This window comes from Cebus imitator, unplaced genomic scaffold (genome assembly GCF_001604975.1).
Source record: "Cebus imitator isolate Cc_AM_T3 unplaced genomic scaffold, Cebus_imitator-1.0 Scaffold60, whole genome shotgun sequence".
Lineage (NCBI taxonomy): Eukaryota > Metazoa > Chordata > Mammalia > Primates > Cebidae > Cebus > Cebus imitator.
The window spans coordinates 5,865,305-5,889,442 of record NW_016107375.1 but is presented as its reverse complement, the minus strand read 5'-3'; the positions used below and the strand labels follow the sequence as shown (position 1 = coordinate 5,889,442).

Here is a 24,138-nt window from a genome sequence, read left to right as displayed (position 1 = left end):
GTGAACACTTGACCACTGCATCACCCTGGAAGAACGGAGTCATAATCCTGGTGACCCTAGGCCATTTACACTGAGTGTGAGTGAGCTTCAAGTATCTTCCTGAGGACATTATTTTATTTTGCTCTTTATTTTATTATTTTATTCATCTAATTGATTTATGTAATTGCTAGACTGCATAAAGTCCTGTGATACAGAGCAGAAACACGGTTGTCTCCTCCATAATTATAGCCCAGGAAAAGAAGGGCAGGTAGGAAAGAGGATGGAGCAGGTCAGCAAACAGACGATGACAACACAGCACAGCATGTGCAATAAGGAGGTCTGCACACATGGAGCAAACGCCCCTGTGTTCTTTCAAATACCTCTCCAGCACCTATGGGATACCAAGTGGCACTCTAGGTGATAAGAATCACATGGCAACTAGTGCCGAGCACATGGACCTTATGCCTGGGGGAGAAGAGGAACAATAAACAAGAAAACAAATAAGTGCATAATGTCATTTCAGGCAGAGATGATACTGAGGACTGAGGGTTAAGAAGGAGCCAACCCAGAGGATGACAAGGGGGTGGGAAGCCACAGGTGCAAAGACGGGCTTGGGAACTGTGTTTGGATGTAGGCAGGTGAGGGAGGGGAGTCACAGACAGTAGACCAGCATCTGTCCTGGGTCCTGAATCTGAAGGGGCTCCTGTGTCAATCTCCAGTTGGAACTTGAAGAAGAGAACCGTGAAATGTCATGAAAGAGTTTTAAGCAGGGAAGGGAAATTACCAGTTTCATTGTTTTCAAGAGTCTCTGTGCTTGCAGAAAGTGACCAAGAGGTTGAAGGAGTCCCGTGAGAAGGGATACAGCCTGAGCCAAGGCAGGGACGGCTAAAGGAAGAAGGAACAGAACATGGGACTGGCTGTGCGCAGTGAGGAGGAGGCAGTGTCAAGGGGGACTTGTATGTTTCTGGCTCAGCTTTCCTGGAAGGAGAATGCTATCATCTACTGAATCACAGAACTAGAAGGTGGGGGACAAGAGGAGGCAGGGGAGGTATGGTGACAGGCTCTGTGTGCATATTGAGGCAGAGAAGTCTACAGGCAGCTGAAGAAATGGGTCTGGCTCACAGGTGAGTTGGAGATGCAGGTTCAGGAGACTAAGAGGACCCCCAAGTGCTGAGGGAAGGGGGCAGAGGGACAGGGAGGCAGCTAGCAGGGGGAGTCAGGTCACTATCTAAGGGAGAAACTGATCCATAGTTGGGTCAGAGCAAACATCTGTGTATCTTCCCTGTGCATTCTTGACCACGCCCTGGAGACCCAGCCCAAGCTTTGGGAAGGGAGGTAGGAAGAGAGGAAAGGAAGGAAGGAGAGGGGGAGGGAAGGGAAGGAGGGAGGGGGGAGGAAAGGAAGGAAAAAGGGGAGAGAAGAAGGGAGGAAGGGATGAAAGAAGGGATAGAGAAAGGGAGGTAGAGAGGGAGAAAGGAAGGGAAGGATGGAGATGGAAGGAAGGAAGGAAGGAAGGAAGGATGGAAGGAAGGAAGGGAGGAAGGAAGGATGGAAGGAAGGAAGGAGAGAGGGAGGGAGGGAGGCAGGGAGGGCGAGCCGCACATAAACAGCATATAAGCAACAGTTTTCTGTGACAGGATGGCAGCCACAGGAAATGACCCTGTTTCTTTCCCATCCTCTTTACTGTTTCCTGTCCCGGAAAATCATCCCAGAAGTTCCCCTCTTGGTTTTCCACATGACTAAACTCCACGGGGCTTGAATGATCAGACCTTAAGCTGCCAGGCTGCCTCTCCCTAGTCTCTCCAGCTCCCACAGAGCCCACAGGGGCTTGCAGATCTGGGCGCCCTGCCCACCCCCTCCCGCCTTCCTTCCACTGCCACACCTGGGAGGGTCCTCACTGGGGAGGTGGCCCAGAGTGGGTCTGGCCTGGGGTGTTTGAATGCTCGCAGCATGGAAACGTCCATCTGGCTGCTGGCCTGCTTTGCGTGTGTCCTCCCGACAGGTAAGTGTCTGCCACTCTTTCTGGCCCATGCTGAGGACAGAGTAGATGCTGACAGCATCTTAGGCAAAGTCTCCTTGGAAGGCAGGAAGTGGGTGTGCACAGGGCCTCCAGGCCTGTGAAGGAGGAAGAGCTGTGCTTGGGGGCTGTGGTGACAGATGCCAGAAGTTCGAATCAGCGCTTTGTCTTGGATTTCAGGTGACTTGAGACAGGCACCCAGTGTCTCTGGCCTCAAGGTGGCCATCTATATAAAGGCTACTTGCCCCACCCATTGCTGTGAGGATCTAGGGGACAATAGGCCAGGTACAGAGAGGACATCACAGGCTCTGAACAAGCTTCAAGTGCTCCTGTCACCCAAGTGCTGTGTGTCGACGTGTACAGCACGAAGGGAAGAAGGGAGGAGAGCACATGGGCATTTGGGGACAGTGCTGGGGTGTGGGAGGAGGTGATTTCTTGTGGGGGACATAGTGAGGGATAGAGGCCTTCCCAGCAGAAACCTCCATGGGTGGGTGGGAACTCTGTGGCAGGTTTAAGCAATAGTCATCAGTCACTTAGCTTGGTGACTTTGTGTCCCTAGGAACAGTGTTTCAGAGGGCACAGGGACCATCTGCATCAGAATCCCCAGGGTGAGGGGAGGGCATTTGCTAAAGTGCAGGTTCTTTGGCTTCACTCCAGATCTGCAAAATCAGAATATCAGACAGCAGGGCCTGGGAATCTGCATTTTCACCACTTTCTTGGGTGATTCTGATGCTCGATGCAGTTGAAGACACCTGGGATTAATGGCAAAGGCAATCCTCAGAGCCCCTCTCTCCAGATCCCAGTCTCACTCTGTCACCCAGGCTGGAGTGCAGTGGCGCAACCTCGGCTCACTTACAAACTCCGCCTCCCAGGTTCAAGTGCTTCTCATGCCTCAGCCTCCCAAGTAGTTGGGATTCCAAGCATGTGCCACCATGCCTGGCTAATTTTTTTAATTTTTAGTAGAGATGGCATTTCTCCATATTGGCCAGGCTGGTCTCAAACTCCTGACCTCAAGTGATCAGCCCGCCTTGGTCTCCCAAAATGTTGAAATTACAGGTGTGAGCCACAGTGCCCGGCAGAGAAAGGAACTCTTCCCTATGAAACATTCTCTTTTTCACAGACGAAGAACATGCGGCCCAGAGACACTCAGGAAGCAGCAGGGGTGGAACTGGGATTTGAACCCATGGGTGTGGGGCTTTTGGCTGGGCCCCCGCCACCCTACCCCATACAGCCGTGGACCTTCGGTGGGCACTGACAGGGAAGGAGCTATCTTTTCCCAAGTAGACCTAACTTAGCCATCTTTCTGGGATGATTTAGGGTTGGGTCCCCCTAAGACAGTGACCAGCCCTGAGTGGCTGATGGGAGAGGGTTGAGGGCGTGGATGCTGGCCTCGGGGCAGCTCTGAAGCCTGCATCTGCTGTTTACTGGCTGCAAGGTCTTGGGCAGCTGGCCCACCTTTCTTGAGTTCCTGTAAAATGGGGTCCCTGCCACCTTTAAGAGGTGCTGCAGAGCACCTCTTAGATGCCACCTCAAAGGCCCTGGTCCTCAGTAGCTGCACAATAAATGGTCACGAAACCTTGCCGAAGTCACAGTTTTCAGAGGGGTGAGGCTTTGGGGATTTTAGGTTTAGTGTGATTTTTTTTTTCTCCCAATACGAGTCAGCTGCTGTGAATCAGCAAAAGACAAAGGATTTAGGGGAAGCATGGGCTGTGCAGTCACATGTTCAAAAACAAACGCCAAACCACACACCTGCTCTGTTGAGATGACTAGGGGCGGCCAAGCCACTCGCGTGACCAGACTCAGCTGCAGAGTCATTTTCTTTACAAACAGCAGCTGCTTCACTGTTAGAACCAGGGGGGTCCAGGCTCCCACTTCCTGACGCTCTTCTGGCCGCTCTTTGCCTGAGAGCCTCTCCTTGTGGCTCAGCCAGAAGATGTCCAGGCCACGGCCTGGGCAGGAGGCCCGATGGGCAGGCTCTGCTCCACCACTGTGTGTGAACCAGGGGCTCCGTGACATGGGGGCCCACAGGTCACAGTCCCTTCCCTGACCCAGGACAGGCTCTTGGTGAGAGAAAAGTGGGAAGAATTTGTTCCAGAAAGGCCCCTTCCACTTTCCATGGCCTCCCCTCCATGCCGGAGACCCCATACTCAACACGCAGTGCCCAGCAGCCCCTTATATCCCAGGGGCTCCCTATACAGTCTCCCTTGTCCTCCCTGCTCTCTCCCTATATCTGCTTTCAGAAAGCTGGAGATGCCAGGGAACATGGGGCAGGGGGAAGAACACTGGCCTGGAAGCTCCGACCACCCAGGTGACCCTTGGACCAGTCCTCAGGCGGTCCTCAAGCCTGTGATAGGCAGGTGTCACAACCGCTGTCATCTTCAGGACCCCTTGTGCCAGGCCTGTGACAAACAGTTCATTTACTCTTCAGCACAGCCTTGCAAGAGGGGTTCCTGGCCTCTGCGTTGGGGGTTCGGTGACTTTGCTGGGGTGTTTAGCCTTAATGGGAACCAGAGGACCTCTCCCGCGCCCTCCTGCAGTGGGCAAGGAGCCTGGGCGAAGCTTGGTGTGGAGAGCTACTTACTTTACTAGTTCTGAACTGCCGCAGAAAAAGAAACCCAAATGGCAAGACAAATAGCAGTGGTCACCCAAAGATGCAGGGGTGCTTATTCGGGAGGCTGGGAAACGCCAGGGAGGAGATGGGCTGCTGTCGTAGCCCAGGAGGAAATGGGGGTTTTAATGAGCTGGGGCACTTCACTCCCAGAGAGAAAGTGGGGCAGAAAGGCGAGGAGTGAAAGGAGCAGGGCCCTCTACAGAGGCTGGGGAAGGCGGTGGGGGCACCAGCAGAGAGAGGCTACATCGGGACTCTGAAGAGCAGCACCCTGGGGTGGGCACAGGCACCCCAGGGTGAGCCTGTGGCCCTGCCTTTCCATCAGCTCAGGTAAGCAGGGCCACATCCACGTCTCACTTACCTACTGCAGCAGAGGCATGTATTAAAGGGGAAGCCAGATAACCCTGAGGCAGATGGAGACCAGCGGCCTTTCACTCACTACTCACACCTCACCCCTTCCCGGGAATCTTCAGGGTCTGGTTTGTGCTGACAGATGGAATTCCTGCTTCCTCTCCCTCCTCTGCTCTCTGATCTCCACCCCATTCTTGCCCTTTGGCCACTGATAACCTATCTTGACAATCTGCAAGCCCAGAGAAAGATTTGTAGGGAGCAAACGGAGGGACAGGAGGAGATGGGCTGAGCTACAGTGAGCCTCAGCTCCACCCACTTACCTACAGGTGAGGTCGACAGCCAACGCGAGTGTCTCTCCTTTCCCCCAAAATGCCCTCTCCTGGCCCTCCAAGTGCCACAATGCCGGAAGGGCTACCACTGGAGCCACTCTCTGGGGGCACCATGTTAGCATGCCCAGGTGTCCTCAAGGAGGGCAGCCCCCTCACAGATTGTTGGGCTCCGCAGATTGGCCACTCATCAGCCGGTAATGTCAGCCATGTTGTGGGGGCAGGGGTACAAGAGAGGTCTGAGGGACTCCAGCTCTGAGGGCCACAATGCTGTCCCTCCTGGAGGCGTGGTCTCCCTACGGTGACCGCCCACCTGACTCCATCCTTCCCTCACCCCCTCAAAATCCATGTCACATAAAACCCACCCCAGCAGACTTAATTCTTGTTAAAGTGCCATTCTGTAAGGGCATCACCTCTGGCCATTATTCCACCCACGGGACTCACTTTCTTGTCTGTGACACCCTGGAGAGGGTCTTTAATTCCAGGCATTAGGAAAACATCCACAGACAGGAAGTGACTCGTGATCCACCGTGAAACCAACAAGCAGCTTTCACTCTAGTTAACATAAGCGTGATTACGCCCACAAAAGATCTACACAGAGGTTCCCAGGCAGATTCTTGCTTTGCTTTCTTCCTCACAAGGAACTGGTAGAAATCTTTGGTCAGCTGTGGCAAAACCAAGGTTTCCGTTTCTGACCCCATCCAATTGCAGCTCCTGCTGGTCTAGGTTCCCCAGCTCTGTTTCTGTCTCCCTGGAGATCTCTGCCTACTCTGTCACCACAGGTATGGCGCTTTGGGGGAGTAGGTTCCGCATCAGTCAACTACTCCGTAGTGGAATCGTGATTCCAATGATGTGGAGCTATTGGCCGATGCTGCAGCCCCAATCCTTCCTCCTCTAGACTGGTCACATGAGGAAGCCTGAAGGGACCTACAGGGGGAGTTTTGCCGTGAAAGACCATCAAGGCATGGATGCTTCTTTCCAAGTCACTTTTCTGAATAGCCAGTGGCTTATTTTTGAATACATAAAGTCCTTTGATTTATTTTAGCTAGACATTTTTCTTAAATGTTTTATGTGCTTTCTTGTCGTTTTTATCCAAATATCATTTTCAGACAGATTTTTAAAATTTAATGTCACCTTAGTAAACATCTAGAGTCATCAACTCATGGATGAGACTATGACGCCAGAGAACTGTGAGGACTCCCTAAGGTCCCAAAGTCAGCATCAGAGCTAGGAGTGGAGCTTCGGACAGACCCCTGACAACCCCTCTGAGGGGCATGTCACTAAAGCAGGATGCCTCTTGCAGCAGTGAGCCCCTCCATGGTGCCTCAGGTCCTCCCCATCTGCACCTGCTACACTCGCCTGCTACAGTGTTGTGATGGCTCAAAGCCTTCTGGGTTCACTCCTTCTCCAAACGGCCCCTTTGACACTGTACAGTCATCATTTCTGCCTAAGCTGTCTTTCCACAATTTTTTATGGAAATTCTTCCTTCTCATTGAATGGCAACTCTCATTTCTTGCAGTTTTCCATGAGTCTACAAACAGAAACCACATTCTAGCTTTTCAATTTTCATGTCCCTGGGCTGGGAAACTAACCAAATAAGTGTGTAAGAATTGTGCATAAATTAGGCCTGGCATGGTGGCTCATGCCTGTAATCCTAGCACTTTGGAGGCTGAGGAGGGTGGATCACAAGGTCAGGAGTTCGAGACCAGCCTGGCCAACATGATGAAACCCCGTCTCTACCAAAAATACAAAAATTAGGTGGACATGGTAGTGGGCACCTGTAATCCCAGTTACTCAGGAGGCTGAGACAGGAGAATCGTTTGAACCCGGGAGGTGGGGGTTACAGTGATCTGAGATTGCACCATTGCACTCCAGCCTGGGCAGCAGGGTGAGACTTCATCTCAAAAAAGGAAAAATAAATAAATAAATAATTGTGCATAAATTAAAAAACAAATAGTGGCTGAGTGATGGCCAAACTGTCAACATAACGAAGAGGCTGTTAATTGCCACTGCCACTGTATCCCCAGTACCCAGCACAGTCTCTAGCACATGGTAAACTCTCAATAAATACCTATGGAGTGAATACATGAATAAATCAATGAAGAATTTCCAGGTGAGTTAAGGACAAGGACTGGGCTATTGTACTTCAGCTGGTCCAACATGCTAAATTGAACTGTAAATGGTGCAGTGTCCAGGTACTAACATTTTTTTTTTTTTTTTTTGAGAGGGAGTTTCGCTCTTGTTGCCCAGACTAGAGTACAGTGGCATGATCTCGGCTCACTGCAACTTCCGCTTCCCAGTTTCAAGTGATTCTCCTGCCTCAGCCTCCTGAGTAGATGGGATTACAGATACACACTACTGTGTCCAGCTAATTTTTGTATTTTTAGTAGAGACGGAGTTTCACCATGTTGGCCAGGCTGGTCTCAAACTCCAGACCTCAGGTGATCCACGCTCCTCAGCCTCCCAAAGTGCTGGGATTACAAGCCTGAGCCACCACACCCAGTCCAACATCTTAGCCCCCTGTCGTATCACCCTGAGCACTTCTCCACCACTCTCTGTTCACACCCCCTGTGCAGGACTAGTGAGGGAAGGGAACAAACGCAGATGGATTTGCTGTGTGTCAGGCACTGTGCTGGGTGCTCTACATACATGATTTCATTCGATCCTCAATCCTATGTGGAAGGTACTATGTTCCCCATTTGCAGCACAGGACCTTGAGACCCGGGATATTACGTAACTTGGCCAAAGATCACCCAGTAAGTGAAAGAGCCTAGGACGTGCCAAGCACAGATTGGGTGCTTGATAAAAGTCTGATGAAGAATGCCTGGAGGTGGGATTGCCACGTAGGCCCGGCTGTGTCAAAGCTAGCATGCTTTACGCCATACCCTATGGCCCACCATTGAGGGAGGGCATTTTGGACAACAGGAAATGGGGGTCTCCTGATGACCCCTGAAGGTTGACACAGATAAAGTAGGGAGAATAGAGACCCTATAGTAAGGGGCCATGATTCCAGTTCAGGAATCCTCCCTCCCCTGTCTTAGCAGATAGGCATAGGCTGCCAGAGGGAATGTTAAATGTCACAGGGGACATTTAATGTCACTGGGAGCTTGGATTCCAGCCAAAGCAAATGCATTTTTTTCCTTGGGCAAATCCTGCTGAGTCCTTCCCACCCTCACCCTGAGTCCTCTGGGCAGCCTCATCCAAAGGTCTCTGTGTAAGCGGGAGTCCAAATGCCCACTTCTTTGAATCCCATTCAGCAGGTAAACAGGAAAGACAAATCTCTTTCTAGTGGGAGCCAAGATCGCAACCTTTGGTGAAAGAGCCTCTGTGTTCCTTTTCTGCTCCTAGAGCAAAGCCCACCCAGAGAGGGAGGGACCCAGACCTGCCATTCGTAGCACATTTCAGGACATTTTCAAACTGGGCTATTGTCCTTGAGCCACGGAGCCTATGGGTAAAGGTAAAAATCCTTTGAACAAAAGAGGCAAAACTACCCAGAGTGAAGCCTTGGCTCTGTGACTTCACCAAGTTGCTTCGGTTCTACGAGCAGTTTCTCCCCAGCTTCTCCTTCTCTAAGAGGGAGCTAATGACAGCACCTGATGGGGTGGCTGTGCATTTTATTATTTATTTGTTTTTGTTTGTTTGTTTGTTTTGAGGCAGAGTCTCACTGTGTTGCCCAGGCTAGAGTGCAGTAATGTAACCTCAGCTCACTGCAACCTCCACCTCCCGGGCTCAAGCAATTCTCATGCCTCAGCCTCCCAAGTAGCTGGGATTACAGGTGACCGCCACCACACCTGGCTAATTTTTGTATTTTTAGTAGAGATATGGTTTCATCATGTTAGCCAGGCTGGTCTGGAACTCCTGACTTCAAGTGATCTGCCCACCTCAGCCTCCCAAAGTGCTGGAATTACAGGTGTGAGCCACCGCACCCAGCCTCCTATGCATTTTAAATGAGATGAGAATATCATTTGAGAGTGTCAGTTCTTTCTAAACTGATGTACAGATTTAATGCAAACCAAGCAAATTCTCAAGAAAAGTTTGCTGCTGTCATTATTGTTGCAGTTCATAAACTAAAATTTCTATAAAAGGGCATGGCTGTGCACAGTGGCTCACGCCTGTAATCCCACCACTTTGGGAAGCCAAGGTTGGCAGATCACCTGAGGTCAGGAGTTCAAGACCAGCCTGACCAACGTGGAGAAACCCTTTCTCTACTAAAAATACAAAATCAGCCAGGCATGGTGGCACATGCCTGTAATCCCAGCTACTTGGGAGGCTGAGGCAGGAGAATCACTTGAACCCGGGAGGCGGAGGTTGCGGTGAGCCGAGATCACAGCACTGCACTCCAGCCTGGGCAACAAGTGTGAAATTCCATCTAAAAAAAAAAGGGCAAAGACTCAGGTATACATATATAGGACTGTAGGATGAATAAGAGGGAAAAGGTGAGGGAACCATCCAGATTCATTAGAGCGCTGTAGTGATGAAGAACATGACATGCTGCATTGATACAGAAGGGAACAAATTAACCAAGATATGCAGAAAAAAATCCGTAACTCCATGGAAACATGCCACATGACAGAGCATTGTTTCTTAATGAGATGAGGACTCCCCAAAGCACTGCGTGCTCTGTCCTCATTATGCTTTCATGTCTGGCAACCTCTATGCTGACTGATGTCCATGCCTTGTGGTTTTGCTCTGCTGATCCTTTTGCCTAGAATGCTACCTCAAGGCTTTGTGCAGTCCCCTCCCTTTCTCAAGGCTCTGCTGAAGTGATATCTCTCTCAAGGGTTCTCCAATCCCTGCCTGCCCAATACACCCCTCCTCTAACCACCCCTACCGTCTCCTGTCAGCCTGGCCACCCACCCTTCTGCTCTCACATAGCAAGTCAATCCAATGTCAGTTACTAGGAGGCAGGTACCATGCTGGGCAATATCAACATAAACAGAACCAGACAGATGTGGTCCCTGCCCTGCCAGAGCTTCTGGGTGTCTGGGCAAGACATACAGTTCAAAGGCAATGCTCATACAGAGGAAGTACCTATGCCAGCTCTGGGGCACAGGGGACAGAGGGCTTGGGGCTCAAGGAACTCCTCCTGCTGTCGGAAAGACTCAACAGAGCCCTGAGGATGAAGAGGAGGAGCTGGTGAGTGAAATGGGACAGAAGCCATGTTCAGACAGAAGGGATATTGTTCAAGCCCATCTTTATGGCACCTGGCAGACTGTAGTGTAATTACGTGTCTACAAATCTGTCTCCCTTTCTAAGCTGTGAGCCCCAGCAGGCTGATAAGATATTCTGTTCACGTTTGTCACCACAGCTTGTACCCCAGTGCCTGGCATAAAGTGGAGAAGTGTCCAATAAATGTTTGCTGAATTGATGACTGTACAATAGCAAGTACTATGTGGGGAATCTGTGCCTGGCTCTGCGATGCCCACGTAATGCAAGATGTCAGAGGAGGCTGAGGTCACAGAAAGTGGGAAGCAGCAGGGAAACTAAGGCAGGGGCTCAGCCCCAAGACTGGAGAGATGCTTTCTGCAGCTAGAAGTACTGACTGAACCAGCAAAACCTTCAGACAGGTTCTTTGATGATTAACAACTAAACAAACAAACTCTTTCTAGAGATAAAATGTTAGGTCCTCTGCTCGGGTTCAAAAATGTAATTACATTTGTCCAGAAAAAAAAAAAAAAGAAATTAGGCTTAAAAACAGGTTGTATGAAAAAAGAACTTGGAGTTTTGAGGCAGGAGAAGAGCAAAGGGAATTGGAGGTTGGAGCAGGAGAATAAGCAGGAACAGAAGCACAGTGAAGGGGCAGGTGAGCAGGAAGCAAGAGAAGAGGCAGAAGTTGAGCAGCCAAAACAAGGCAAAATAAATCTTTATCTTTTGATGGAGATAAAGAAGCAAGTAAGAAACCCCATGGCCAGCAAGATCCAGACCAGACCAGTAAAGATAAGCTTCTCAGAGATGGGCATGCACATTAGAAAGAAAAGTAGACTTAAAATGACCCTGTATAGTAATTAGTATTTAAGATCCATGCATATGGACTGTACCTCATGCACGTACTTAAAATTATGAGATGGAGGTAACTGTGCAAGTACACAAAAGCCAAAGTAACTAAGCAGCCTATCAATCAAAGGGCAGATTCTGGCTAGAGATTAGGCAGCTCAGGAAGAGAAGAGAAAAAACACAGAAAAGGCCATGAAATGTAGCAAACTGGTGCTGATCTTATTTTGTAGCAGTCAGACCACTCTCCCACTACAATGGTACTGTGCTGTACACTCTTGCTGCTTTGCTTTGCTGTTTCTGTCATGTCCAATTCTTTGTGGCACCAAGAGCCTGGAACTTCGAGGCACCATCTGGTAACACTTTTACTTGATGGCAAGCTGGACATGAACACATAGTGGGATTTTTTCCAGGCACAGCACCCACAGCCCAGGGTAGCACTACAGGACTCACGACTCCACAGGTCCAGCACCCCTAGAGCACACACTTGGAGTCCCCAGGCTCGGGACACTACAGTGAAGGAAGAGGACAGTAAGGATAAGGAGGGGCAGTGGAGGGACTGGGATTTTTCCATCAGAAAAGAGAAGGCTCAATGGGTCCAAGATAGTCATGACAAGACCCTGCAAGGGGCCATCATGAGAAGGTGACATGCACACACCAGGGAGCCATGGTGGTCCTGTGGGCAGCGGGAGATTTTGGTTCTGTGCTGCAGGAACGTCCTGACCTGTGATCATTCATAGATAGATGGTCCCCATGGAGGATGGTCGGCCAGCGGTGGATAGAGCTGAGAGGACTCCTGCCCAAGGAGCGAATTGGGATAAATTACCTCAAAGAGCAAAGAGCACTGGGCTTGGAGTCAGAAAAGCTAGATATCTCCCATCTTCGACCTGTGTGACTCTGAGCCTTCATTTTCTCACCTTTAACAATAGCTGCCCTGCCTTTCTGCACTGGGTGTTTTGAGGGTCACATGACATGGTATCTATGAAAGCGCTGTGTAAACTTTAAAGCCTTTGGAAATACAAGGGTGTAATATTTCCTCTAAAGATCCTTTTGTGAACTGCACCCTGGGACACCCACTGGGCAGGCTTCTAAGACTGCCCTCTCTCCTTGGGAGGCACCACCCCTGGCCTAATCCTCTGAGGTGGGCTCCCCTCTCCCCTAAAGGAGCATGCATAGGCAACCACACGCACCCTGCAGCTCACCAGGCCTCTGTGAGCCGGAAGCACAGCTCCGCTTCCAGACCTTGACTTGACCACACTTCCATGGCTTGCAACGTGGGGAACAGGGAAACTGTGTCCAGAGGTGTTTGCACAGCACAAAGAGGCATTGAAACAGCCCATCTTTCTGGTCTCTCAGCTCCCTCCCTGCCCAGGCACTAGGGAAGCCAGTCAGGGCACAGTTCACTTGGGTATACCTGGATTCTAGAGGAATCTCATGCACCAACTCAACGCATTAGCTTATAAACATACTGCCCCCTCGCAGGGCCCATTTCCTCCTCTCTGTAAGTGGAAGTGCTGGTGTCCTCGGAGGAGCCCCAGACTTCCTGGTCTCTAGTGCTCTGGTATACAGGCTATGGAGTGAAGCAATCCTGAACACTGGCTGGGCCCCATCCTGGCCGCGTGACTTCACTTACTCAACTCCTCTGAGCTTCAGTTTTCTCACATGTAACCCAAGGATAACTGTGCTTTTCTGTAGGCTCATGTGTGAGAACTAAAATAGATACCACGGAGAGCTTGCTGGACACAGAGGCGCACAGTAAGTGCTATTATCATCACCATCTTGGGGATCTCGGGAGTCTGTTGTAACCACGGGATCCCAGTGCTTTCGACAGGGCAGGTTTTGATGGGGAAAAACTAAGGGTAAGAGTGTGGGGTCAAGGGGCCTGCAGGTGAGTTAGAAAACAAAGAGGAGAATAGTCCCAGGGAAAAGTGGGTGGAACCCAGGTACCTCCCAACTCACAGGAGTGCAGGCCCTGAAAGTGCAGGCACCAGCATGCAGCGGTGGCTCAGGCCTGTAATCTCAGCACTTTGGGAGGCCCAGGTGGGCGGATCACCTGAGGTCAGGAGTTCAAGACCAGCCTGACTAACATGAAGAAACTCCGTCTCTACTAAAAATACAAAATTAGCTGGGCATGGTGGCACATGCCTGTAATCCCCGCTACTCGGGAAGCTGAGGCAGGAGAATCGCTTGAGCCCGGGAGGCAGAGGCTGCAGTGAGCTGAGAACGCACCATTGCACTCCAGCCTGGGCAACAAGAGCGAAACTCGAAACTCCGTCTCAAAAAGAAAAAGAAAGAAAGTGCAGGCACCTCAAGTCACAAGGTGGGGTTCCAGCTCCCCTGGAAGTGGGGGACGATTCCTGAGTCCTGGGGTTTCCAGGCTGGGAGTGGGGAGAACGCTTCCTAAGTCGCGGGGTTTCCAGGCCCCGGGTGCGGGCACCCAGCGCCCCGAGCCTGACGCAACCCGCCCCGCCCGCAGGCTCGCCGGCGCAGCGCTGGTCCATGCAGGTGCCGGCCGAGGTGAGCGCGGCGGCAGGCGACGCGGCGGTGCTGCCCTGCACCTTCACGCACCCGCACCGCCACTACGACGGGCCGCTGACGGCCATCTGGCGCGCGGGCGAGCCCTACGCGGGCCCCCAGGTGTTCCGCTGCGCGGCGGCACGGGGCAGCGAGCTCTGCCAGACGGCGCTGAGCCTGCACGGCCGCTTCCGCCTGCTGGGCAACCCGCGCCGCAACGACCTCTCGCTGCGCGTCGAGCGCCTGGCCCTAACCGACGACCGCCGCTACTTCTGCCGCGTAGAGTTCGCCGGCGACGTCCACGACCGCTACGAGAGCCGCCACGGCGTCCGACTGCACGTGACTGGTGAGGCTGCGCGGGGCGGGTTCCCGGCCTCCCTGCCTGCCCGCCTGCCAGCCCAGCCCCAAGGGCTTCCTGGGTGCCAGGCGCTGTGCCGTCCGCTGCGCCAGGAAGGGCTACGAGACCCAGCCCTCCCCGCTACTCCAGGGGCCTCACACTTGGGGGTGGTTCAGGACCACCTGGGAAATGCAGAATCCAGGTCCCAGGAAGGGCTGAGGTGGGCCCCGGGATAGGATCGCAATGACTCTCGTGGAGAGTCCCCAGTGGCTCTCAGACTAAAGCGGAGAGGAAGACAAGTGAATGGCCATCCTAAATATGGCAAAGGGTGCAATGGGCGTGTGCTACCAGCCCTAAAAGACACTCGCAGCCCCTCTACCCAGGGGTGCACAGAGAATCCACCGAGTAGTGCCAGGCATTTCGCCAGACCCTGAGATACAAAGAGGCCTGAACCAGAGTCCCGTCCCTAGAGCAGTGGCTCTCCACTCTAGCCCCTACCCTGCTCTGCGACAATAATGGCCACTTAGCTTTTGCTAGGGCGCCAGGACGTAGTCCAAGCACCCACAAGTATTAATTTGCCAAATCTTTTCAGCAACCCCTCAAGGCAACTGCTATCATGATCCTCACTTTACACATGGAGAAACTGAAGCACAGACGGTAGAGTCGTTCTCCCAAGGCCACACGTGTATTGGGACGGTGGCAGCCTGGCACCCAAGTGCCCGTTCCTCCCTTCTGACCTGACCCCACCGCTCCGGCTCCGGAGTCCAAAGGGCAAAAGGGAGGGGGGTGCTCTTGCCTTTGCCCGCCGCTTGAGCACTGCGATCCGCTTTCTAACCCTATGCTTACCGCACCTTGACCGCGGCTGGTGACAGTCGTCTGCCCTCTCCCCTACAGCTGCACCGCGGATCGTCAACATCTCGGTGCTGCCCGGCCCGGCGCACGCCTTCCGCGCGCTCTGCACGGCAGAAGGGGAGCCGCCGCCCGCCCTCGCCTGGTCCGGCCCGGCCCTAGGCGACAGCTCTACCGCTGCCCCGAGCCCCGGTCAGGGTCACGGTCACCTGGTGACCGCCGAGCTGCCCGCGCTGACCCACGACGGCCGCTATACATGTACAGCCGCCAACAGCCTGGGCCGCTCGGAGGCCAGCGTCTACCTGTTCCGCTTCCACGGCGCCAGCGGAGTCTCCACGGTCGCCCTCCTGCTTGGCGCCCTCGGCCTCAAGGCGCTGCTGCTGCTTGGGGTCCTGGCCGCCCGCGCCGCCCGCCGCCGCCGAGGTGGGTGCGCCCCAGATCCGGGTGGGCGCGAGGGGCAGGGCCAGGACTCTCCTCTTAGATAAGACCACCTGGCACTACCAGAACGTCGGTTTTTTGCCCTGTGCATCGTGGAGCTTTCCTCTCTTTGCATGAAGCCCAGCAGGTGTAACCAGCATGAAAAAAACAAACAAACCCATTTTGCATTAAGGAAGCCGAGGCTCAGAGATTACATAACCTGCCTTTTGATAGAGGCACAGAGATGGAGACCCAGACCCGTCTAACTCTAGAGCCATCCCTTTACCACCACCTCGCAAATGATTCCTCTGGAGGTCTGACCTTCCTAAACAGCACCTTTCCAGTATGATAGGAGAAACATCCTGAGGACCTGCTATGTGCTGTGTGGGTGCTGGGAATACAGAGATGAATAAGGCATGGTTCCCTGCCCTGCAGTGGGCACTGACAAGTAGGAAGATCATTGCAGTGTGTTTTATGAGAAGGGCTCTCCTAGACCCCAGGTCTGCAGAAGCCAGAGGAAGTATGCCTCCCTCTGGTGGGGCTCTAATGAAGGCTTCACACCAGCCGTACTGAGAGAGCTAAATAAAAAGATGTAAGTAGGCATGAGCTAGGAAAACAAGGAGCAATGCTCTTCCTAGCAGGGTGTTCTGTGAGAGCCACCACTGCTGTCACTGAGCTGGATCAGAAGTCTGCCCTATGCCCCAGAGAGGGAGGGGGCTTCTCAGAGCCCCTCAGAACTCCCAGCTCCATAGCACTAGCCTCACACTCTTCACTAGAAGAGATCCAGACTTGTCACAGTGGCCCTGCCTGCTGTTGTGGCCACAATGGCTTTCTTGCCTGTTCTTTGAACTCACCAAGTGTTTTGTGCTCAGGGTGCTTAGAAGAGCGGACTTTTACTGGACTGCTCCTCAGTCCACCCCCCTCCCCACTAACTCCCGGGCAGGATTTTCATGGTGCAGCTTCATACCCTGCTAGTCTGCTGTTTGCTTCACAGTGGTTTCTTGAGACCCCTACCACATGGCATGGGTGGGGGCGGGCGCATAGGCTGCAGACTTCGGTAGAGATTCATGCCTCCTCTTTCACTGTCCCTTCCACAGAACACCCTGACACCCCGGACACGCCCCCACGGTAAGTGAGCTCCCCACCTCCACCCTACCCCACCCACCTAGTCCCCATCAGCCAGGGGGTTCAGGCAGGAGGAGGAAGAAATGGCAAAGAGCTGGGGCCAGGGTTCTGCCTTGACCAGGGGCTGGTCCCTCCTTGCAGCCCACCAAGGTACCCCTCTTGCAGCCCACCAAGCCCTTCCCTGGACGGACCAGGTTGCTTACCTGCTCTTTCCCCACAACTCCAGGCTGTATTTCTTCTTGTAGTTTCCCCTCCACATTCTGGAACAGGCAGATTCACACAAAAGCCACATTGGGGACACTCATCCCTACCCTCTCCCCAGCACTCTGCCGAAGGCTTTGCAAACAAACGAGCCCTTAGGCATTCTGAGGGCCTAGGTGAGGGGCCCAGGGTCCCCTAGGAAATCACTTACTCTTGGGTCACACTCTCCTCTTCTGTGGCATCCACCCCTGTGAAGGCTGGTGTTGAAAGAGAAATAATCCAATTCCTAGACCCTGGACAGGCTGTGGCTAATCCCAGCAGGGGTGATAGGAGTGGGAGGAGGAGCCCAGGCACTCCCATAACTGCACCCACCTGCGCTCTGAGGGCTGGAGGTGCCACACTGCTGGCGGCTCCTCTGGTCAGCTGCCTGCCGACCTCTCCGCAGCCCTACAATCTGTCCTGTGTCCCTGTTTGCTGATTTACTGCCGCACCAATGCCCCTGAATCCGAAAGCCGACTGTTGTTCAGTCATTTAACAAATACTTATTGAGTACCTACTGTGTACCAGGCACTGGTACTAAAGACACAGCAAAATCCCTGATCTAACAGAACTCACATCCTATTGTGGAGAATTTTAATAAATACAGAAACTGGTGGCCTGACATTGTAAAGAGCGAGCTGTGAAGGAAATAGACACAGCAATGCAGCAGATCCCCTGGGGAGGGGGCCCACTGCTGAGCTGAGGCTGCTTTAGATCAAGTTTTCTTGGAGCACATGGCATTGAGGGGACCTGAGGATGGAGGCTGGGGCCTGGGCGGGAGGGGGGGTGGAATTCCAGAGAGCAGGCCCCATTGGAGTGTGCATGTAAGACAGGATGGGAGTGGGGCGGCCCAGAAGAGGAAAAGTTAAGTAGAAAGGCTCAGGCAAGGCCCAGGAAGGAGGCAGGCATTTCTGGAGGGTGGGTGGGAGGAAGGCAGGAAAGGAGTGGGGGTTATTGTGGGTGCAATGGGAAGTCACCAAATGGTTTTAAGCAGACCAGTGCCCCCATCAGAACAAGCAGGCCAGGGAGAACTGGGTGGAGGCCACTGGTAAAGCTAATCCTGGCTTGGCTGCTTGGAAGAAGGTGCAGGGTTGGCAGTAGGGGGCTGGGCAGACAGGAGGCAGGGCTTGCCCAACGGCCCAGTGGGCAGCATGCAGTGTGGGAGGGAGTTGGGCTGCCCGGGTTGGGAGCCTGAGCCCTAAGTGCCACTTCCTGAGATAAAGACAAGAGGAGAAGAGAGTGGGGCAGGTGTGAGGGTCACGTGTAGCACCCTGGACATTGAGATTTGAGATTCCCATTGAGATGTCCTAGGGGAAGTCAGGAAAGCAGTTGGGGACCCAGAGGCCAGGTCTGGAGATCCTGATTTGTAGATCAGGGACATGGAGCCAGTCTTGAGGCCTCAGGTGGAGACAGAGACTCTACTATCTGGGCTGCCCTGGCCTTTGTGAGCCCCTCCCGATTACTGACTCTGCCCAGCCTCGGATGCCGTTCGCCTCTGAGCCCCACCGGTTCCAGCCGCACTGCTCCCCAGCATGTCTCCTCTTCTTGGCCCACTGCTGGCATATAGTTTGGGTAGTTGGGGACCTCCACCTGTCTTGGGCGGTCATTCAACTTTCTCCTGTCCACAGGCCACAGGCCCAGGAGTCCAATTATGAAAATTTGAGCCAGATGAATCCCCAGAGCCCACCAGCCACTGTGTGCTCACCGTGAGGGGTCCCTTAGCCACCAACATCTGTTTCTGCGTCATAAAGGCCAGTGCGAGGCTTGGCTGGTATGGCCCATCCTGGTTCCCGGGCACCTTGGCAGCCCCCACCTGGGTGACTCGCCCCCACTTCGGGGTCGAGACCCTGCTTGAGGAGACTCATCTGGCCTCCTACGTGGACAACCATTTCAGAGTTCTCTGATATTTATGATATTAAGCATTTTGAAAGTGTGCATGCATCTGTGTGTGTGTGTGTGTGTGTGTGTCTGTGTGTGTGTACATGCATCAGCCTGAGCACAAAACTTCCAGAAATGTTCCCTTGCCCTTTTGTACCTAGAACACCTGGTCTAGTAAAGCAGACAGGAAACTGTTTATAGGTCTGGAGGCCCAGTCTTGTATTCCTCTGTCACAGACTTGCTGTGTGGACCTGGGACACTTTCTTCACTTCTCTGGGTCTCAGTTCATTTACTGCTGAACATGGACAATAATATTCTTCCCTCTGGGCTGGGAGGACTACCAAGGTCTGAGGAAATAATGGATGTGAAGGGGCTCTGGAAAGCACAAAGCCATCTACTCGTGAGGGGCATGAGAGGCCCCTCCTTGCAGAGTGACCTTTGGACATGCAGAGAGTTCTTGGATAAGTGTGGCCCCTGCAGCAGTGTCACAGAGAACACAGAGCTCCAGACAACAAGCCTGGGGCAGGGGCTGTGTGAACCTGTAGTCAGAGGAACTTAAAATCCTGGAAACTTGGTGGCATGGAGAGGCCTGGAGCCTTTACCCCATGCCCCCAGAATCTCCACTGTGACTTTCCCACACCCTCTGCCCAACTCTTGCCCCATCAGCTGCCCTGCATTGCCTTGAGCTGGGACCCCCAAGGAAAAGGAAACCAAGCTCCCCTCTCTCAAGGCATCGGGGAACCACTGTCTCAGGGGCTGAGGCTGGGAGACCTGAGGGGAGGTCTGGCTGGAGGGTCCCTGTGGGTAAAGCAGCGACAGTTCTGGCCTCTCTCTGACCTGCAACCTCTCAGGGCATGCAAAGTCCAAACGCACTGGCAGCTTCATCCACTTTGCCCTAACGTGGCCACGCTGACTTTGAGGGCTGCTGCTTCCCTATTTATACCTCAGGGTCAATTTGATCACCTTAGCTCCTGCAGTCCTTGGGGCTTAGGGAGAGGAGGGAGGCATGCCTCGGTCCCAGGAGAGCTGGCAAGAGGAAAGGGCCACAGGCTAGGGAGGCCATAAACAAGACATCACACCCCAGTTACAATGGCTTTTATCCAAAAGACAGTCAACAACAAATGCTGGCAAGAATGTGGGGAGAGAGGAATTCCCCATACACCATTGGTGAAAATGTAAATTAGTGCAGCCACTATGGAGAATTGTACTGAGTTTCCTCAAAAAACTAAAAATAGGCCAGGTGTGGTGGCTCACACCTATAATCCTAGCACTCTGGGAGGCCGAGGCGGGCGGTTCACCTGAGGTCAGCTGTTTGAGACCAGCCTGGCCAACATGGTGAAACCCTGTCTCTACTAAAAATACAAAAATTAGCCAAGCATGGTGGCACACACTTGTAATCTGAGCTACTTGGGAGGCTGAGGCAGGAGAATTGAACCCAGGAGGCGAAGGTTGCAGTGAGCTGAGATCATGCTACTGCACTCCAGCCTGGCCAACAGAGTGAGACTCTGTCTGGAAAAAAAAAAAAACAAAAAACTACCGTATCATCCAGCAATCCCACTGCTGGGAATCCATCAGCAAGGAAATCAGTGTATTGAAAAAGATACCAGCACTTCACTATAGTGCTATTTGCAATAGCCAAGAAATGGAATCAGCCTAAGTGTCCATCAAGGAATGAATGAATAAAGAAAGTGAACACACAATTAAATATCATTCAGCCATAATAAAGAATGAAATCCTGTCACTTGCAAAAACATGGATGGAACTGGCAGCCATTATGTTAAGGGAAATAAGTCAAGTACAGAAAGATAAATATCACATGTTCGCACTCATATGTGGAAGCTAAACAAAAGTTGAAATTGAACTCATGGAGATAATAGGATAATGGTTACCAGAGGCTGGGAAGGATAGCAGTTAGGAAGAATGAATAAGATCTAGTATTTGCTAGCACACGAGGGTGACTATAGTTAACAACTTACCTATTTTAAAATAACTAAGAGTGGAACTGGAATGTTAAATACTTGAGGTGTTGGATACGCCAATCCCCCGATTTGATCATTGCACATTGTATGCCTGTATCAAAACACCACATGTACCCTATAAATTTATACAGCTATTATATACCCACACGAATTAAAAATATTTTTTCAAGAAAGAAGCAGTGATGCTTTTTCCAGGGAGACGGTCTGAAGGTCAAGGGATCTTCCCAAGATCTTCACAAGTTATTATGCAGGCCAGTGGGTTGCAAAGCTGCACTCCTCACCAGAGCCTTCACCAGGGCAAGAGGTAGCTCCTGATTAACTTGGGATTCATCCAGGAGCCTGTCTGAGCTGTTAAGGGGTCACAGGAGTATGTGCGCCTCCTTGTAAAGGGATGCTTTGGGGCACCTCATGGAGAGTCCTGCGTCATCAGGGAAGAAGTTGAGGACACTGGAGTGGTGTGTATTACAACGTCTGCCTGGTCTTTGAGCCCAGTTTCACAGCCAAGAAAAATTGCAATAGGAAATTTTTCTTAAGTATATGCTTTGTGCTAGGAATAGGGCTAGATTTTTGGGGATACAAAAATGAACACGGCATCTGTATCAGGGTGGGCTAGGTTGTGCTGTGATAACAAACCACCCCCCAAATCACCATGGTTGAAAACAACAGGGATTTCTTTCTGTCCAAAACTTCATGCCCATTGCAGATCAGCAGGGAGGTGTTGCTCATGATTGCTATCAAGGACCCAGCTCCCAGGGATCCACCACCTCTGATGCTGTGGATTGCTGGATGGGAGGTTAAGAGAAAGTTCTGGAGGGCCTCCCCTTGTGATAGCAGATCATGAGTCAGAACTAGCCACATGTCCCACACACCTGTAAGAGACCAGGCAGTACATGCTACTTGGACGGGGAAAGCCAGGAACGTTTGGGAACAGCACTGGGTGACTCCACAGGGAGACTGCAGAGGCTCTCACACCAGTGAGTGTCACAGTCTGTGGAAATCAGGTAAGGGCCACAGTAGAGGTAGCTGAGGGTGCTATAGGAGCACCCAAAAGGGGTGACTGGCCCATCTCGGAAAGCCTTCCTGTAAGAGTATACATGGATGGTACGCATTAGCTATGCAAATGGGGGAGCTTCTAGGGGAGAATAGGGGTTGGGAGATAGGCGAGAAAGGCTCTCAGCAGAAGGAACAGTCTGAGCAAAGACCAGGAGGTTGGAGCCAGCATGGTGTGTAAGTGCTTGAAAGCTGCTGGAGGATGAGGGTGGAGGCAGGGCATGGCCTGCAGCAGGAGGGTGCCCCAAGCTGGTACATAGTGCTGCCGCCTGCAGGGATGAGAGTACAGAAGGGAACCGGGGTGCCTCGGGGCTCCAGCCCAGTGCTGGGCTTCTTGTACTCAGCACGGTGGCTTTCACCCATCTGACCACTGCCTTCTCAGAGCCAGGATGCTCTGAGGCTGAGCCTTGGGCGCTCAGCAGTGTCTCCCAGTGGGCTCTGAGGGGCACCCGAGTCAGGATCACCTGGAGAGCTCGTCTGCGTGCCCATCTGAGCACCACCAGGGCCTGCTGAGCCACAGATTGGGGGCAGGGATGTGGACACGGGAGAACGCCTGGAATTCTAAAGTCATCGGGCTATTTTGCCCCCAACTTTGTATTATGATCTTTTTAACAGACACCAAAAAGGCTTTAAAAAGTTAGCTAATCCCCATGGACCTACCCCCTCCATTCAGTGGCAACTCCTATTTTGCCACATTTGCTTAATGCACCTGTGTGTGTTTGGCTGACCCATTAGTGAGTAAGCAGCAGACATCAGTTCTTCAGCCTTAAATACCTGACCCCTAAATGTTCTCCTCTATCACCTCAATACCATTACCACACTTGAGATCATTAACATGAATTCAGTATCACTTTACAGTCCATATTCAGATTTCCCCAACTGTCTTCAAAATGCCTTTTTGAGTTTGTTGTTTCTAAGCAGGAAGCAGTTGACTCCAGGTGATTCTTAAGCTAACAGTTGAGACCGCAGCTCTGGGTGTGCCTGGCATCAGCACGGCAGTGCAGATATGTAAGGGTGCCAGGTAATCAGCTGGTGATAGCTGATACATACCCTCTTGCAGTACTGGCACTTTGAAGCAGGGCTTCTTGGGACCAGAAGAAGCACCATTCCTCAGAGGGACACACCTCTGATGGCGTGGTTTCAGATGCAGTGACAGCTGTGGGAAGCACATTGAGGAGGGACAGCCAGCTGGTACCCCCTTTAACAACCACACACAGTGCACAGGCAGCCCCCAGCCTGGCCTCCTGATAAAGCAGCTGCTCCTAGGGTCAGAGGGGAGGGTGGTGAGGGGATAGCATTCAGCCCTCCCCAGACCCTCTGGGCTGCCCTTGGAGCCTGGCACTGTCCCTGTAAGGGGTCTGGGTGGAGCAGAGCTGCCTGTCTTCTCCCACCCACCCTCTCAAGAGTACTCAGGCTCTGTCACTGGCAACAAAGACCAGAGACACAAGCGGCAGGCTGAGTCAGCATGGTGTCCTGGGGCACGGAGTCAAGGAGAGAAATGACCCAAAAGACTTGGTGTTTTCAAGACTGGACTTCCTATTGTAGTGTAGGGCACAGGGCTAGAACCTTCCTCGGCCTCGGCACAGCGTTCCATGAACACTGCTCTTTCCAGGAGCTTCTGCTGAGCAGGCTGCAGCCTGCAGCCCTCCCTATGTGGTCAGTGCCCGCCAGACTTTGAAGACAGCAGTGAGAGGAAGTGGCCGACAACTACCTGGGTGATCTCCCGTGTCCACCGAGAGCCCAACACACTTTCCCTGCTGCCCACTGAAACTTAAAACTAGATGTAGCTACATGAGAAGAAACTGCCCAAGGCATCATCTACAGTGAAAGTAGGCCCTGCCTTGAGATGGAAATGACTTGGCTGGAGACTGTGGGCTGAGTTTCACTTGTACCTCACTGGTCAGACAGGACAAGAGTGCCAGGGTCAGAGTGGGTGCCTGGTCCCCCACTAGTCACAGAGGCCTCAGGCTGGAAGGCTCCTTAGACAAGAGTTAGACGTCCTGGGTTTTGTCCCCAGCAACAGTGCTGGTCACTTAGGTCCAGTCTCACCCCCACCTTAATAACAGCCCCTCACGTTTCTGGGCCCTCTGTGATCCCCAAAGCCCTATAAGATCTCAGTGGGGGCCAGGCATGGCAGCTCACACCCATATCCCAGCACTCTGGGAGGCCAAGGTGGGCAGATCACCTGAGGTCAGGAGTTCAAGACCAGCCTAGCCAACATGGTGAAACCCCGTCTCTACTAAAAATACAAAAATTAGCCAGGCATGGTGGCGGACACCTGTTATCCCAGCTACTCGGGAGGCTGAGGCACAAGAATTGCTTGAACCCAGGAGGCGGAGGTTGCAGTGAGCCGAGATCGTGCCACTGCACTCCAGCCTGGGCAACAAGAGCGAAACTCTGTCTCAAAAGAAAAAAAGATCTCAGGGGTTCTAAGAGCCCAGGAGGTTTAAGACTGGAATTATCCTCATTTTAAAACG

At 52.5% G+C, this 24,138-nt stretch overlaps 1 protein-coding gene across 1 annotated transcript; it reads left to right on the top strand.

Annotated features, from left to right (window-relative positions):
- The first annotated feature begins 12,935 nt into the window (after window positions 1-12,935).
- SIGLEC15 (sialic acid binding Ig like lectin 15) lies at window positions 12,936-20,353 on the top strand. The gene is made up of 5 exons (XM_017529565.2): window positions 12,936-13,027; window positions 13,749-14,132; window positions 15,018-15,395; window positions 16,487-16,517; window positions 18,383-20,353. Exons 2-5 carry the CDS (start codon window positions 13,772-13,774, stop codon window positions 18,462-18,464), a joined length of 852 nt encoding a protein of 283 aa, XP_017385054.2. The 5' UTR covers window positions 12,936-13,027; window positions 13,749-13,771; the 3' UTR covers window positions 18,465-20,353.
- Window positions 20,354-24,138: the final 3,785 nt, after the last annotated feature.